The sequence below is a fragment of the Musa acuminata genome, chromosome BXJ2-4 (assembly GCF_036884655.1).
Source record: "Musa acuminata AAA Group cultivar baxijiao chromosome BXJ2-4, Cavendish_Baxijiao_AAA, whole genome shotgun sequence".
Taxonomy (NCBI): Eukaryota; Viridiplantae; Streptophyta; class Magnoliopsida; order Zingiberales; family Musaceae; genus Musa; species Musa acuminata.
The window spans coordinates 6,428,540-6,445,404 of NC_088341.1; the positions used below are offsets into that span (position 1 = coordinate 6,428,540).

At 40.1% G+C, this 16,865-nt stretch overlaps 3 protein-coding genes across 5 annotated transcripts; 1 reads left to right on the top strand and 2 right to left on the bottom strand.

Moving 5' to 3' along the window:
• Window positions 1-2,662: 2,662 nt before the first annotated feature.
• LOC135609718 (malate dehydrogenase, mitochondrial-like) lies at window positions 2,663-6,670 on the bottom strand. The gene is made up of 7 exons (XM_065103265.1): window positions 6,291-6,670; window positions 5,983-6,156; window positions 5,681-5,849; window positions 5,529-5,590; window positions 5,285-5,409; window positions 4,191-4,308; window positions 2,663-3,047 (listed from the first exon to the last, which is right to left on the bottom strand). The coding sequence occupies exons 1-7, from the start codon at window positions 6,543-6,545 to the stop codon at window positions 2,907-2,909; spliced, it is 1,044 nt and encodes a 347-aa protein (XP_064959337.1). The 5' UTR covers window positions 6,546-6,670; the 3' UTR covers window positions 2,663-2,906.
• Window positions 6,671-7,868: 1,198 nt separating this feature from the next.
• Window positions 7,869-11,591, top strand: LOC103980952 (riboflavin synthase). 3 transcript variants are annotated; one of them, XR_010485849.1, is made up of 3 exons: window positions 7,869-8,868; window positions 10,318-11,222; window positions 11,319-11,591. XR_010485849.1 is itself a non-coding variant. In XM_065103267.1 (2 exons), the coding sequence occupies exon 1, from the start codon at window positions 7,980-7,982 to the stop codon at window positions 8,850-8,852; it is 873 nt and encodes a 290-aa protein (XP_064959339.1). In that variant the 5' UTR covers window positions 7,869-7,979; the 3' UTR covers window positions 8,853-8,868; window positions 10,087-10,304. The 3 variants fall into 3 exon arrangements, 2 of the variants coding, with proteins under 2 accessions (XP_064959339.1, XP_009395767.2); XM_065103267.1 differs by lacking the exons at window positions 10,318-11,222; window positions 11,319-11,591 and adding an exon at window positions 10,087-10,304; XM_009397492.3 differs by lacking the exons at window positions 10,318-11,222; window positions 11,319-11,591 and adding an exon at window positions 9,643-9,934.
• A 3,048-nt stretch (window positions 11,592-14,639) lies between these two features.
• Window positions 14,640-15,460, bottom strand: LOC135609719 (eukaryotic translation initiation factor 1A). The gene has a single exon (XM_065103268.1). It carries the CDS (start codon window positions 15,333-15,335, stop codon window positions 14,901-14,903), a length of 435 nt encoding a protein of 144 aa, XP_064959340.1. The 5' UTR covers window positions 15,336-15,460; the 3' UTR covers window positions 14,640-14,900.
• Between the last annotated feature and the right edge of the window lie 1,405 nt (window positions 15,461-16,865).

Sequence of the window (16,865 nt, forward strand, 5' to 3'; positions counted from 1 at the left end):
CTTAAATCTTCTGTAATTACCACCAAAGAAGGAAATAAATCTATAAATAGATTTCTATCCAGTATCCAAAGACAACTTCTGATAGATACGGTATTCTCGTGAAATCTATGATGCACAAGCTTAAGTTGAGCTGGAGATGTTATTAAAGCCTAAACACAAATGGCGTGAAGCTAACGACAATAAAGAATGGCTTTTAGTTGAACCTCCAAAGTCAAGCGGCAAGTGAAGTAGAGAAGAAACAGCGCACCAAAATGAGCAATGGGGGCACAGTTAACTCGTCCGTCTCAACGTCGAAAAGATGGAATTAAAGAACTCCCAGAACTCCACGCTCCATTGATGGCTATCTAATTAAGGAGATCGAGCACGACATGGTTCGATGGAGAAAGCCAGAAAAAGGACCGGAGATGAGAATAAAAGAACAGCCTACCATCACGACCGAATGAAGGCTACATGTTTGAAGAAGGAGAACACCAAAGCTAACTTAGTGGAGATAGATAGGTTAGTTTGCTTTGTTTTCGTTGGATTACTGCAGCCGTGGGAGTTAAGACTGTGGCCATCTCGCCGGTCTCTTTTGGTAACATCTTTTCGTGAGGAGCGTTAATCGAGTCGGTCGATCTTAGAAAGCAGATAGCTGGAGTTCATCCTGTAATAGGAACAAGAACCACATGACCACAGCAGTACTCTTGTGCACCACCTTTTTCGTCTCCTCCACGAGGGGGATTGGAGACGACCGGCAGCGCAGGCAACGTTGCTTGCCGTGGGAGATGGGGTCTCGACGAACGTGAACTGGGCATATGATGATGATGATACATAACGCAAAGACTTATCTTAGCACGATGTGCACGGTCATCAAGAATGAACCTCTCTCTCTCTCTCTCTCTCTCTCTCCCATTGTGTGTGCGTTGCATGAACATGTGCTTGCCGTACTAATCATCTAATCGATAACACCATAGGTGATCACTGGATCCAACACAAATTAATACAAGGTCGTGGGAGGAGAGAGAGAGAGAGAGAGAGAGGTGTGGGAGATGCTTTTGACTTGGCAAGCACAGCAATTATGGTTCTTAGAGAGGATGGGCAAACGAGGGTTCATAGCATCGAAGAGGAATGTGCATCGTTGAGGAGGAGTAAATGAATGGGAAGGACGGAGACGGTGACAAAGATGTGGGCCGCCATATCTTGATGTGCCACACCACAAGTTTCCATGACATCAGTTGCGCCCATTGAAGGCGCCGTAGAAATTGGACGCCACACACTTAAAAGAGTGTCCCTTTTACTGCAAAACACTGATATTTATTTAGAGTGAGGGGTGAGAATTCAAAGAATGATGAATTTGGTGAAACATGTTCAACTTTAATATATATCATTTTAAATATTAATTTCATTTAAAAAAGTAAACTTATAATTATCGATTAAATTTAGTATGTTCGATATAACTCTTTTAATTTTTAATGGTATTAATATTTTTGGCATCTTTCCTTCTTCCCGAGAGAGTGGCCGATTGTTTTTCTCGTACGATATTCGTTTAATCGAACTATAACTTGATCATAATTATAAAGTTTATTTTGATTTTTTTTAATTCATTCGAATCAAAATTTATTTATATAATCTAATATCATATTAGATTATTATTTTTTTAATCTCATACATACATATGAATACCTTCAAGACATATTAATTATAATTTTTCAAACTGATTGGTTTTACATCAGTTTTTGAAATCAGAAAATTGTAAATTAAATAAAATCATCAGAGACAAACAAAATTAGATATTATATAAAAAGGATAATTCAGTTAAATACATTAATTTTAAAGACACGCCTACACTTGCATATAATTAGGTGGATCGATCGAGTCCGTGAGGTTGGAGAACCAGTGGTTCTTTCACCGGGGAAGGACGAACAAAACACCGTGGACCGTTGTATGCAATGTGGTGGATCGCCAACACTATCGAACTTTTGATGATACGCATTATGGATTTGGATGACCTCATAAGACCAGTGTATAGATGTAATACCAGTAGATTTCACTAATAAAGATGAAAAGGAACGGAGGATCACAAATCAAAAGAGAAAGGGAAGAGAAGAATTGAAAGAAAGGGAGATGGCAATGAAACAGAGGAGCAGAAGATAAAATTCATGGTATTACAGCGTCTTCGATAGCGAATACCTATCGTTGTCGTCTTTTATTCATGGCGGAGCAATTGCACGTCACGGCATCACAATCGATCTTAATGGATTCGGGGCATAATGCCATGTAGAATGATGGGTCAGTCCATCGTGATCGTATACGATTAAGCTCGGGAAGAGAGCTTTGTGCTTTTAGTAGTGCACTGATTTGTGTTAGTAGGTCTCCTGAGCTATGCCAAACGCATGAAACGACAAACACGCGAGGAAATGCTTCTACGCCCGTCAATGGCTGGGCTGGCTCAAGTTAATTGCCTGTTTTACTTGCAACTCTGCATAGACCGACTGATTCCATCTCCAGCGGGGTTTAGGTCCCCATCACTCAGGTAATCGAAAGACTGATTGATGGTAGCAATTCTTGCGTCAACATTTGCGCAAGGACTACAACAAAGCACGTAATCGGCAATTGGTTTCCGCACAAGACTGACAACATAACGATCGGAAGAGTTCGAGTTGAGAGAGAAAGTAAAAAGAAATTGTGCCAGTGAAACTACCAGTTTAATTAAACCATCCGAAGTGTGTAAATAATCAAAATAAACAGGTCATGCCGATCGGCCTGTCAAATTAATCATAGTTGGCATGATTTATTATTACAGGTTTGGAAGCCTCACGAAGTTGACCAAAAAATAGAAAAGAAAGGCATTGAGATAAGGACACCTCAACAGCAGATGCAAAATCAAAATTTTGATGGTTCTGGGAACCCCCACAGGTTGGGGCTCGTTAATTCTCCTTTGCAAACTTGATGCCCTTCTCGATGGAGGCCTTCAGCTCAGGCTTGAGCTTTTCCAAGCCCTCTTTCTCGTAATCAGACAGAGGACCAAGTCCGAGTACTTCCTCCACTCCATTCTTTCCGAGCCTTACCTGCACGCGAGACACCGAGGAACAATTTGTCATACACAAAGAAAAGTGCTTGCTAAATAAAGATCGGTGAATCAAGGTAACAAGTAAAGCAACACCATGTAAAGAAGAACCTGATCGGGATTAACAATTTTCTACTCTATGTAAGAGGGAAGCAAAATATGCACAGAAACCAACCATCAATCACATCTGTTGAAAAATTGAAAGACCAAGGCATGCAGCTGAAAGAATACAACAATGGTTCTTTACAGAGAAATAAATACATGTGTTCCTTAACAGAAGTTATTAGACACTGAAGGATTGGAATCACCTATGATCAACAACTTCAACTAATTGTAACAATTTAGCAATCAGAATCGTGACCAACTTCTTCAGCATTATGATACAGCATTAAAGTTTATGAAGTTCATAATCATGTGAACATTGTACAAGGAAGAGTAATATAGAATTTTGGCAGTATTATTACTTTAAAAAAAAGGGTGAAAAATGAGCAGAAAAGTTGAGGAATCAGTCTGACTACTGAATATCATGGAATCAAACTTTTTTCCCTTTTTATTTCCTTTTTTGGAACCAACTGCAAGACATGTGCCTCGGTTCATATTCAACTGCCAGCTACTAGATCATATATTACAAAGAGAGTAATTTGCACTACACATATTATGTGAAAATGATAAAATCCCATCCACACGAGAGTCGATGAGTGACGCGTTGTCTCACTCATCACAACCACAGTCAGATGTCAGATACAATGTCGACAGATACACTAGATTACTCACTGCAGCTACATGTAAATAGGCAGTCGCTGAGAAAACCAGCTGGTACTGCAAAATATGAGATGATATTCTACGCATAGGAGTTCATCCTCGTGAACTATATGATCAAATAGATGATCTTCACAGAAAATAATTGCATTAATTATGTAGTGGTGCCAAGTTATACGGTGGGTTGTTAATGTTTGGACATTATAGCTCATTATTCTTGTTGTTGATGATGATGATGACGATGTAGTGGTGACAAAACATCTAATTTCATGTATAAGAAAGAAGAAGGTGCAGATTGTGTGAAACAGTAATGGGTGCTAGGTAAGAAATTTCTTCCATAAAATCGATAAACCCAGAATAAGATGACAAAAGTTTGTTAAATAACCTTTGAAGCAAAGAAAGGCAGCTCTGTGATGCTTGATTGGACAAATGTACACTCCACAATGTCAGGGACTCCATTAAGACCTTTCAAGCATGCATCTGCAAAGATGGCCCCTGCATATCTGTATGAAACTGTTCCTTTAGACACAAAGAATAAACTTTAACCTTTCACAGCTTCTACTCGGATGAAATAAAAAAACTTGAAATAACCAACTAGCTAATCAAAGGCAATGAAAAATGACAGTCAGACAGTACCAAGACAAATGCAGTCATGTCCAAAATTTTCTGGCTTACATTGCAAAAATCATTAAATTGTATGGATTGTCAGATTACAAACTATTTCTAGTTAACCATAAAATATTAGACATTCACTACATTCATTTGAAAAATTAATTATACCACTACTGATGCAGATGAGCATTGAGAGAGAGTTTTGGAGATTTGCATGTATATGGATTATAGTCCTAGATAACTATATTTCCCTAGTGGTCTAAATGCCTAACTGAGGCACCTTTTTGACTTCAATATAGGGCAGTTGGTAATTAAGATAGTGATCCCACAAGATAACATACTAATAGCACTAAAATCAAATGACATTTTTTACTGGTATATTATACAATTAAATACATATAGTCAGCTTACCTCTCTGGAATTCAAAACACCACATAAATCCCTCATTTAAGACCTACCAATTTCTATCCACTCGCTCTATAATTCACCTACTCTTAACTGTACAATTAAATGGATAACTAAATCCAGAACAGTAAAATGAATTAAATAATTTAACAGAATAAAGTTTTTTCTGTTTATACATAAAAAGAGGGCTTATTATCCCCACTTAGTGGCAAAAGCAATCATGTGACATGTCAATATAAGTATCATAACAAAGTTTACAAATTGCAATAGCTTTAAAGGAGCTGTGAAGATCGAAATTTAGATCTCACTTTCTCAACTGAAACTATGCAAATATGGCCTACATAACATTCAGATAACCAGTATGAAATAAATAAATGAAACCTACGACTAACAGTGCTTGAAAGTTAATCATATTATTAATACATAAAAACAAGAGTTGAAACAATATGTATAAAGACTTACGCCATAGACAAAGTTGCTGAGCCTTTCCCAGCTTTCGCCTCCACAACCTCCGTCCCACCATCCTGTGTCCTCTTTGTAAGAGCCTCGATATCATCATCAGACAAATCATTACTAGCAGGAGTTGCCTGTACAGATTTTTTAAAGCAAAAATGCCAACATTCTCAGAGTAAAACCACAAAATAAAAATCCTTATTATGCATTAAAAAAGGCAGTTGAGGGGAGACATCAGATCTAGGGAAATCACCTGAGAAAACAGTGGCAGGATGGTTATGCCAGCATGGCCACCAACAACAGGAACATTAACACCTGCATGTAATATCCCATACATCAATTGAACACATTTCTAAGCAAAACGAAGAACAAAACAACCTATAACGAAAAAGTAGGAAGCATTACCAGCTACCGGAACCTTTGCTTTCCCAGCATAAAAAGTTTTAGCCCTGACAACGTCGAGTGTAGTGACACCGAAAAGCTTCCTCTCATCATATGTCCCCGCCTTCTTGAACACCTCAGATGCAATTGGTACAGTCGAATTCACTGGATTGCTTATCATAGTAACAACAGCCTGACAAGAGACAATAGCATGATTTAACTCCTTTTATAGATTAGAAGTCCAAAAAGTTGGGAACACTGAGATTGCGCAAAAAGAAAAAATATGAACAAACATCTTTGCCGGTTGTGGTCACAGAAGCACATACATTAGGGCAGTACTTGGAGATGGCGGTGCATAGCGACTTCACGATGCCGGCGTTGATGTTGAAGAGATCATCACGAGTCATACCGGGTTTCCGCGGCACGCCGGCCGGGATGATCACGACATCGGAGTCGTCGAGGGCCTTGCCGAGCTGCTCGTCGCCAGCGTAACCGACGACCTACATAGTCATACAGAAACAGATCCAAAACCCTCGATCCGATCAGATCTATTCAGGATAAGCAGGATTGAGAGAGCAGGGGGGGGGGGAGGGGGGAGGGGAGGAGGAGGGAGAAAAAAAGGAGATCTGCAAACCTCAGCGCGGGTGTTGATGTGGCTGACGTCGGCGGCGACGCCAGGCGTGCCAGCGATATCGTAGAGGGCGAGGCTGGAGACGAGGGGGTTGAGCTTCATGAGGAGGGAGAGGGGCTGGCCGATCCCGCCAGCGGCGCCGAGGATCGCGACCTTACGCTCGGGGGCAGAGTCGGAGGAGAAGCGGCGGGAGGAAGAGGCGGAGGCGCCGCCCCGACGGATGGCCGACTCGAGGGATCTGATCACGAAGCGCCTCATGGTTTCAGAGAGAGAGAGAGAGAGAGATTGAGTGCGGAAGGAGGAGATGAGATGGGACGAGGGCGCCGATCGAATAGAGGGAAGGAGGGCGAATGCAAGATGTGCGCTAGGGCTTTTGAAGATAAAAAAGAAGTGGTGGGGGGGCGGGCGTGAACGGGTCCGGTAAAGCAATCCCAATACTAAAATCGAATTTAACTTTTTTACTGACATATTTCATAATAGACAAATATCTTTAAAAATTCTCATTTTTTATTTTTATTTTCCACGTAACGTTCTTTTCTTTGGTTATTCTCACAAGATATATATTTTTTAAAAGATAAGATTACCTAAATCGTTATTTTATTTTGCATATATATATATATATATATATATATATATATATATATATATAGAGAGAGAGAGAGAGAGAGAGAGAGAGACTTGATCGTGATGTAATATCTTAAATTTTTTTTGTGATTGTTCAAAGATTGTAAGGTGCATTGTAAGTTTGCTAAAATAAATGTGATCGTGAGATTTTAAATTAAATATATTTTTAATTTTTTTTATTTTTTTATATATTTTAGGTTTTGAGGATATTGATATTTTGCGAATGAACACATAAGTGTGTCGTATGATTTAGATAAACTAAACTAACTTCATTGAAGTTAAACATATTAATTTTTTAAATTGATTTTATTGAATAATTTAGTAGATGAAACAAATTATCATTAAAAAATTTTGTATTATTAATCATCATGTTTACTCTATTATTTCTATCTTTACTCTTTTTGTGTATTATAAAAAAAACAGGCGAAGATGATAAAAGAAAAAGAAAAAGAGAATCAAAAGAGGAGAGGATGATGGGTGACGAGACAAAAATCATAGATAATTTTATCTTTATAAAAATAAATTATACTTTACGATTTTATACTCCAATTCGTCATCACCCATATATGTATATTTTATACTCCAATTCTACTATTTTATCATCGTTTTCATACCTTTTAACCTTCTTCCTCATCTTCCTCCTATTTTCTTTTTTATCATTTATTTTAATCTTTTTCGCCTTCAAAACAACCAATACATATCAATATTACCATAAAATGTTAATATAAATTGATATATACCAATCCCATCAATAATCAATATGGGTAGAAATAATAAGACTTTCATAATATTTGGTGTGTATATATATATATATAAGAGAATTATAAACTACCCTCCATCACCGTCCATCATTATATCTGCTTAAATTTCAACCGCCTGATATCTCAGGTTTGTTGTTGTGGACCTCGACGGACGGTGATCGAGGCAGTTTTATATTCCATTATTGTGCAGGACGCTTGCACATCGATTTCGTTGGTCACAAGTCTCCAGCAGAGCAAACGGACCCTATCGCCGTCCCCAATTTTCGCCGCCTTGCATTTTGCTGCCCTCGAATCGTCGAACAGAACAATGGCGGCGTCGTCTGCCTCCGCCCGCCTCCATCTTCCCCTCGCCAGGCTCGAACCCTCTCTTCTTCGTCCTCCCCCGACGAGCGCTTGCAATTGCTACTTCTCCGTCTCCTACTCGCTCTCTCTTAAACCCTCGTCGTCGTCCATCTTTCTCAAACCCCTCCTCCTTCCCCGATCCCTTCGCTCCAAGCCCCTCAAGAGCCGGGCCCCTAGATCTAGCGCCTTCACGTGCCTCTTCACCGGCATCGTGGAGGAGATGGGCCACGTCGAGCGCCTCGGCCCCTCCGGGGACGATGACGGCGGCATCGAGATGCGCATCGCCGCGAGCACCGTCCTCGAAGGCGTCCAGCTCGGTGACAGCATCGCCGTCAACGGCACCTGCCTCACCGTGTCCCACTTCGACCCCGGCGCCTCCACCTTCACCGTCGGCCTCTCGCCCGAGACCCTCCGCCGGACCGCCCTCGGTGAGGTCGGCCTCGGGTCCCCCGTCAACCTCGAGCGCTCCCTGCAGCCGATATCGCGGATGGGCGGCCACATCATGCAGGGCCACGTCGACGGCACCGGCGAGATCGCGTCCTTCGTGCCCGAGGGGGACTCGCTGTGGGTGAAAGTGCGGGCCACGCCGGAGCTGCTGCGCTACGTCGTGCCCAAGGGCTTCATCGCGGTGGACGGGACGAGCCTGACGGTGGTGAAGGTGTACGAGGAGGAGGGGTGCTTCGACTTCATGTTGGTGGCCTACACACAGCAGAAGGTGGTGATCCCGCTGAAGAAGGTCGGGGATAAGGTGAACTTGGAGGTAGATATACTCGGCAAGTACGTCGAGAAGCTTCTTAGAGGCAGATTCGATGATCATTCCGCTGCTATTACTTCTTGACAGGAAACGGGAGGAGGTAATTGATTCTGATCCTTGCTCTTCAGTTTGGAGTTCTCTTTTCTTAGATTTACATGTTCTGTTTATCTATCAGTTAATCATGAAACAAGAATCTCTTGTGCTTATTTATCAGTCAATGATGATGGGATTTGGTGATCCTCCCAAGTCTTGGTGTTTGGAATAAATGCACTGAAACTTCATCTTGCAAATTTGAGCATCAAAATCAAATTTTGCTTTTGATGAATATTTTGATAGATATGGATATCATAGTTTGCCTACCTTAGAAATTTCTGCATACTTATGTTATATACATGCACACACATTGCTGCATTCTGTACATGTACCAAAATCTTTAGTTTAATAATCACTCTGCCTTCTATGATGAACATGAATGAATGTTATTACGAACGAATAGTGTTTCTCTTCATCATTAAGCCACCTGTGACTTTTACCAAAAGTTTACTGTGATCTTTTTGTTCAAATTACAATCAAAATGAAGTAGGGTTGGGAATAACGAATCTCGTCTCTGTTGAGACATCAGGCTTGGTCGGTGCATTATTGCACAAGTGATAGGTCTCAGATTCGAATCCACGTGCGAGCATCATATATGCCATTTGATATAATGAAATTTTCTTCTAATTTTGGAGAAAAAAAAAAGGATTAATGAATCTCTTTATGATTCGGTATCTAAAATGTTTGCTATGCCTGTTGTGGTTCTTCGGCACAGTCTTCTCTTTCACTGACTTGTATTACAAAGATACGTTGCGAAGCTAGCTAATGTTCTTGCCTGTAGTTCAAAGGCAAGAGGCATCAACATAAGCAAGCATCCAACCCGAACATTTTAACAAGTGTGAGACTAATGTTGCCGATCTTTACCAAGGATAGTTTCACAAGACGACACTACTACCTTCTATGAGGAACATGATTGATTTATGACTATTACTTGTTCTTGAACATGATATTATGCTTCTGTCATTCTATAGTCTAACAATGTATGCTATGCCTGTTGTGGTTCTTCAAAACTGGGTTTTGTCTGTCTTATCTTCTTTGAACTTTTATTACAACTATACATAAAGCTTCACGCCTGTAGTTCGAAAAGCAAGAGGCATCAACATAAGCAACTAGCTAACTCTAACACAACATTCTTGCCTTCTATGAAGAACAAGATTCAGATGTTCCTCAGTATATTTTTGTGAATGACACTAAACTTTTCTCTCGCTGTTTTTGGCATCTGCAGATAGCACTATATTCTGTTCTAAAATGTTTCCTGTGTTTGTTGGCGGTTCTTCGACACCGGGGGGTCTGGTCTGTCTTTTTTTTTTACTAACTTTTAGGACAACAATACCTTCACACTTTAGCTAGCTAATGTTCCTTCCTGTAAGTTCAAAAGTAAGTGGCATCAAAATTAGTAACTGATTTTTCCCGACTCCTGAAAATAATTCTTGTTCTTCTTCTTTCCTACTTGTAGGGAGTTGTATGTCATCAGCCGATTGTACCATTATGGATATTCTAGGAGGAATGATACATTTATTGTGCTTGTTTTGTTTTCTTACGATTAATGGGCAATGTCACTTCATTATCATGGGCTCAACCTTCCATAAGTTAATTGTTGAGTTTAAACTGTTGATTCAAAAATGCTTAAATAAATCATAGTTAACAATAGAAATAGTTAATCCATCATCAAACACTTATAGGTCTTTCTAAGTAACCTGTGCATCTTTGTTAAGATACAACATAACCCAAAATCAAATCCAGTAATAGTCCAACGAGGCCTCACATCATCGCATCTTTGAACGAGAGATTACACTCATCTAAATTATTATGCCTAGTCATATAGAGTCATATACGATTCCTTGGCCATCAATCCCTCTCCCACATCAGAGGTGGTGGCACGAAGAAAGCTTTACTTGGGGAACAAAAAAGCTTATGTCCAATGTTACCGAGTAGAGTCAATATATTTTGAGGCAGTCTCCATACGTGTTCTTAAGACGAGGGTAAATTTGGGACGGACATATGCACAATGATTGATGTTCATCGGGTGGGACGATCGGTGTGCCAACGTAGTCGCGTTGGCCACCATACACGCGTTCTGATGCCAGCTCTCATCGCCTTCCAAACACATGCTTTTGCTGTGTCGGGTTAGGATTATAAATTTGTGTATCGATATATACCCATTCGCCTATACCACCACCAGGAGAACAAGAGAGGACCAAAGAGGGAGAGAAGAGAGAGAGAGAGAGATCTGCCGCTACCATCATCATGAAGGCGACCGGCATCGTCACGGTCGCTTCTACGGCGATCATGGCGGCCGCCTCGTACTCGACTGCGGTGTCCGGCTCGCTCTCGGATCCCAAACTCCAAGCTCCAAACCAGGTAAGTGGGCGTCCGTCCACATCAGCTATAACGCGTAACTAAGGATGCTGTGTTCGACTTCTCACCACGCTCCTCTCGTCCGACACCATGGAGCAGGGCCGAGAGTCGTCGTCTCAGGAGAAGCAGAAGCAGAAGCAGGAAGATGGATCGACTCCGAGATTCGACGGGTTGCGGTTCATCGAGTCGCTCGTCACCGCGCATCGATGAGATGAGACCGCGCACCGTTTGCTGCTACCAATGATTGCACATCCATTCTTCTCGACGGTGCAACTACGTTTGATCATTGCTGTTTAGTGGTTGGAGAAGGTGTAATTTTCTTCCCCCTGTTTTCGTGTTTACAATGAAACGAGAAGCACATGTTCCATGTGATGCTGCTGTTTAATCGTGGTTACGTCCTGCGGAAGTCGATCTCGTCGACCACGTTATACGCACCCGCTCCTTGTTTTTCTCGAATCCAAAAACAAGATAACGATTACTTGATACCGTAAACTACACCGTTCCTCGAAAAATCAGAGCCAAGTACGGAGGGAGCTCTACTGACCAAAGTTTCTACCTCACACAAGATCGGTCTTTTGGTTCAGTCGGTTTGCAGATACATTACCTTCTCTAAGAGCATAAACAACAGAAAAAGGCTTCAAAAAATATTACTAATCTATTGTATCGTTGATTCGTCCTTGGAGTCGACCATCCGGCTCGCCAAATGACGAGTTAGTCCGAGTCGTACTACATACATCGGAATTTAGCTTATACATAGATAGGTTGAGATTGTGAATTCTACTAGTATTCAATCTCCATATATGATAATATTGATGACGAGTTAACACTAACTACATCCGGCAACGATTCATCGAGTTCCTACTTCGCACAAATGGATCCCAAAACAATGCAATGAAGGATTTATGAGAGAGATGAACGCTGAAACCGAGGCCACCTCGCAAACTCTTTTATAAGGTGAGTTTACCGCATCATTACCAAGGGAAAGAAAATGCTCCATAGGTAGTGACTTATAGCTGCAAACCCATCCCCCTTTCCGATGTTCAAATCAAATCGAAAATTGAATCAAACCAAATCAAATTTGAATTGAATTATTTATATCTCATCAATGATTCTGACTACAAAAAATATTATCATGTCGTTCGTTCAATTGGAACAAGATTATGATTCGGTTCGATTAACTGAATCGATTCATTTAAAAATTATATATATTTTTAAATTATTTAAAATTATAAACATATATATATATATATATTAAAATTATTTAAAATTATAAACTAATTAATCAAATCAGATTAATTAATTTTGAATCGACTCTGACTTTCCATTATCACGAGATCAAAACCCTCCACCACTTTCCATTTGTAAAAGACATCGTAGCCGCAACCAACAGATCCCTGCTGCAGGAATCACAAAACTTACGGAATAGGGAATACATAACGGTCCCAAGGCTATTATGATTAGGCTTCAAGCACCTTAACTGTCCTATTGAGGATCTAATGAACACCATATTATAGGGGCCCTCTATCACACTTACCCTATATGACTTATTTAATTTTCCCTACTCTAGAGGAACATATTAAAACAATTAATATGTTAACATCAATGGAGAAGCAAATAAATTCAGATGTTGCATAGCAAGAGCAGAGGAATGATTTTAGTGTTTCCAATAAAGCTGCTGAAAGTTTTAGGTACCGGCCGTCAAACTATGCCAACCAATATTGATTGGTATTGCTAATAAATAATTAAAAAGACAAACATCGGGATGATATCAAACAATATTGACAGTAGATTTGCTACATGACTGAGAAGCTACTTAGCATTAAACTAAGACTCAAGAAAAACTTGGCAACAACACAATTCGACAAACCTCATCAGATTTCACTTACCTGACATCCACCGATGCAAAAGAAAGTTTCAAAAATCTATCAATGACATCCGCATAATAATCACAGACATCCTGCCAACTTCCAGTATCATTTTGACTAAAAGATTTGCTTTGAAACATGCTGCTTCCTCCCAGCAAATGTTGTGGCAAAAAGGGTTCTGTAAGAGTATGATTTCAACAGAAATATTTGCCTCCTCCTAACAAATGTGGTGACAGAGAAGGGTTCTCCAAATGTATTTGATCCATGAATAGCAAATTCAGCCTAAAGAAACAGGGCAATCTGCTGCATCATTATGAATGCAGGCGGGTCGTCGTTAGTCCATGTGTCACACTTATTCACTAGCTAAGAAGATGAATCATAGACAAAGCCATCATCTTCTACCTATTGTCGTTCCACTCATTCACTAGCTAAGAAGATGAATCATAGACAAAGTCATCATCTTCTACCTATTGTCGTTCCACTCATTCACTAGCTAAGAAGATGAATCATAGACAAAGTCATCATCTTCTACCTATTGTTGTTCCACTCGGGGACAATCTCTTAACACCAGATGAAGTGTCACCAAGGGAGATCTAGATAAAAAAACACAGTATTATGAGTTCATGACGCCAGTAATTTCTAAAGATCCCCAATCTATCTTTGCCACACCTCGTGTTACCCAGATCACCCACCTTCTTCATACTTCGGAGTTGCCCGCGCCATTCATATTGCAAAGTTACATGCTCCATCAGCAAGAAAAAAAGAGATGACAAAGTTGCTTCATCCAACCATGATTTGGCAGGCTAAGATGTTCATTTTTCCACAGAGAACTTCTCGAGGTTGCAGTAATGCCTATCGCTATCTATTCTTACTCCCCCAGCTGGCCTTCCCAACGACATGGCAAAGCCACCAGAACAACCTATCAGGTTACTACGGAATCACGCAAAAGATAAATAAATCCCCACCATCTAGTTTAAACTTTAAAGGCCATAACAAGTCCAAACAAACTTGTTCATTGCCATGATTTCAGAAAGAATACGGTAAACTTCATCGGTCGATTAGAGAGCACATTTCCACCAAATGGTGCTTGAGAACACTTGGATCAGTACGATCGAGGTCACTCTGGCTATCAGAGGTAACAAGAGGGAAAACGAGAACTACAGTGACACAAGTCCTCATGTGGTTGCATTCTTTTTGCCCTTAGGCATGGAAAGGCATATGGTCAAACAAGCAATCTACAATCATCTTAAATATATCAACCGAACAAGATTATCACAAAATCATTGAGATAATGAATACCTGCTAATGTGAAGACAACAAAAATGATTGTAATCACACAAATGTTAACCAATGCCTCTCCAAATACATATGGAAATTTAAGCTAAGGCTTCTTGAGGTTTATGAGGACAATCCTTTGTAAAAATTCTCTAGAATTTCACTGAAGACCTGAAAAGGAGACATGCCTATGACCACAAAACTTCTGTTTCGACCTAGATGAAGATAAGAACCATTTCAAGTTATTGTTAGATTGAAATCAAAAGTATTGAAATCTGCATACCAAGAATCCTCAAGGATACTAAATTAATTGTTATGATAGCACAGTGCGACAAAAGCATCATCATGATCAGATAGACACAGTCTCTTTTACACCACCAGTAATCATCATAAGATTTTAAGACCATCCAAGCATCTGTGTACTTATTTCTATATTATACCCAAACTCCAGCAGCATACTTGCAAGAAACGGAATTGACATCAAATTCAAGACATAGATAGAAGGAAAGGAAAGCCAGACCTTATTCGATCCTTCCACCGCTTAGATCTTGTCGATGTCCTCGTCCTCGAACTCGATGTAGTCATCAGCGGCGCCCTCCTCCTCTTCATCGAGTCCTCCGATGCCTTCGTTGAGGCGGGTGTTCTCGGGGAGCTCCCCGTAGGCCTTGAGGAGACGGGCCTCGTCGGGCATGTACTTGAATATGACGTCGGCCTTGTCGTCCTGGTAGTCGCGGAGGCCGACGAGGATGATGTCGCCGGCGGCGATCCAGACCTTCTTGTGCATCTTACCGCGGATGTGGCAGAGCCGCTTGCTGCCGTCGATGCACATGGCCTCGCAGCGGCCGTTGCCGAGCATCCGAAGGACCTGGGCGTACTCCTGGCCGTCCTCCTTGAAGACCAGCTCGCGCTTCTCGTCGTCGGCCTCGTTCTTACCGCGCTTGCGGTTCTTCCCTCCCTTACCCTTGTTCTTCGGCATCCTTCGCGACCGTCGATCGAAACCCTAACCCTACTCCTCGATCGTTCTAGTTTCTGCTCCTTTCCTTGAGCAGCCTTTGTTCGGTCCTCAGAAAGGATCGCGTGAAGGCCACGCAATACGAAAACTTGTGTGACACGCTTTTCTTCTACCTATATATATATAATGGACGTTCGGAGGAGATGATCTCCGTTAATCTGGCGTTGCACGCATCTCGGAGCAAGCCCCAATTGTAGGCGCCGTGTAATTGGAGGAAGCATTGCTCAGTAACTTTTTATTTACATAAACATAGATAATTATTAATTATTATTTCTATAGATGATAAAATAAGAAAAAAATTCATGTAAGATGATGTCAAGATATATTGTCACTAGTAAAACATTATTATTAATTTGGCTTAGTGACTAATTATCCTTTTCAAAATTGCTAATAATGCCATTTGTACTCTAATGGTTTAGCTCATTCCGCGTCGTAGGTCTAATCGTCTGTGCCTTCTCTTAATTAATTATCAAGCAATTGCAATAAGTGAATTGACGACATGGAGCGATCACAGATTTGCAATGCGGCTCCAAACAGACGTCGCTTAATCTGTCGCAGCACGAATCTCGAAGCATGCAACCCAAATCGGCATATGTAGACGTCGTAGCGAAATCACGATCAGTGTCTTTGACTGCGAGGCATAAGAACTCGAGCACTGTATGCATTAGAATCACGCCTAATACTATATAATGTGGGTGGTGATACATACCGAAGAAAAATCCATATATATATGCCGATGGTATGATAGATGTTGAGTTTGTGTTGGAGTCCTTGAGGCTGAGGTCCCATGATCAATTATCCTGAAATGTCGAGAAAAGAGTTTTCTTAATGGTGTATTCTCAAAGAAAAATATTTTAATTTTGAATCTCTTGTGATAATTTCTTTGGGCTCTTCTTATGACATCAATCTATTAGTATTAGACATGATTATTTGATTCATCTAATTGAGTTGTGCAAACCTACCAAATTTCTAAAATATGTTTGTATTTGAAAACCAAATATGGCTCATAAATATAATATTGTGGGTATGCCTGACAAAAATTGTTTTGATAGAGTCAATAAAAAAATATATGTGAGAAAAAAAATTAAAGAGAAAGTTATACTGTACAGCACAAGCTTCTATTGAATTACGAGAAAAATATTCATACAATAATAAATATTTTAAGTCATAATTTTCTCTTTAATTTATACTAATATTAGGAGCACTCGACTTTACTTGCTGTGCTCGGTTATTTTAAGCAATATTTTTCTCCTCAATTCATATTAATCTTTAAGCAAGATTTTTTAGCTCCAAATATATGAAGAATCCAATATAATCTTTCTACAATTTAGTTATAGGAATGTTGGTGATGATATGAGTTTCTTTCTATTTAGTCTTACGAAAACACAAACTCATCCCGCAAAATAATTTTTTTTATTTATTATTGAATGAGTGTTCATTCAGATATTTGATATACGTCAACAAGATGATTAACTTTTAAATATGTATTTATTT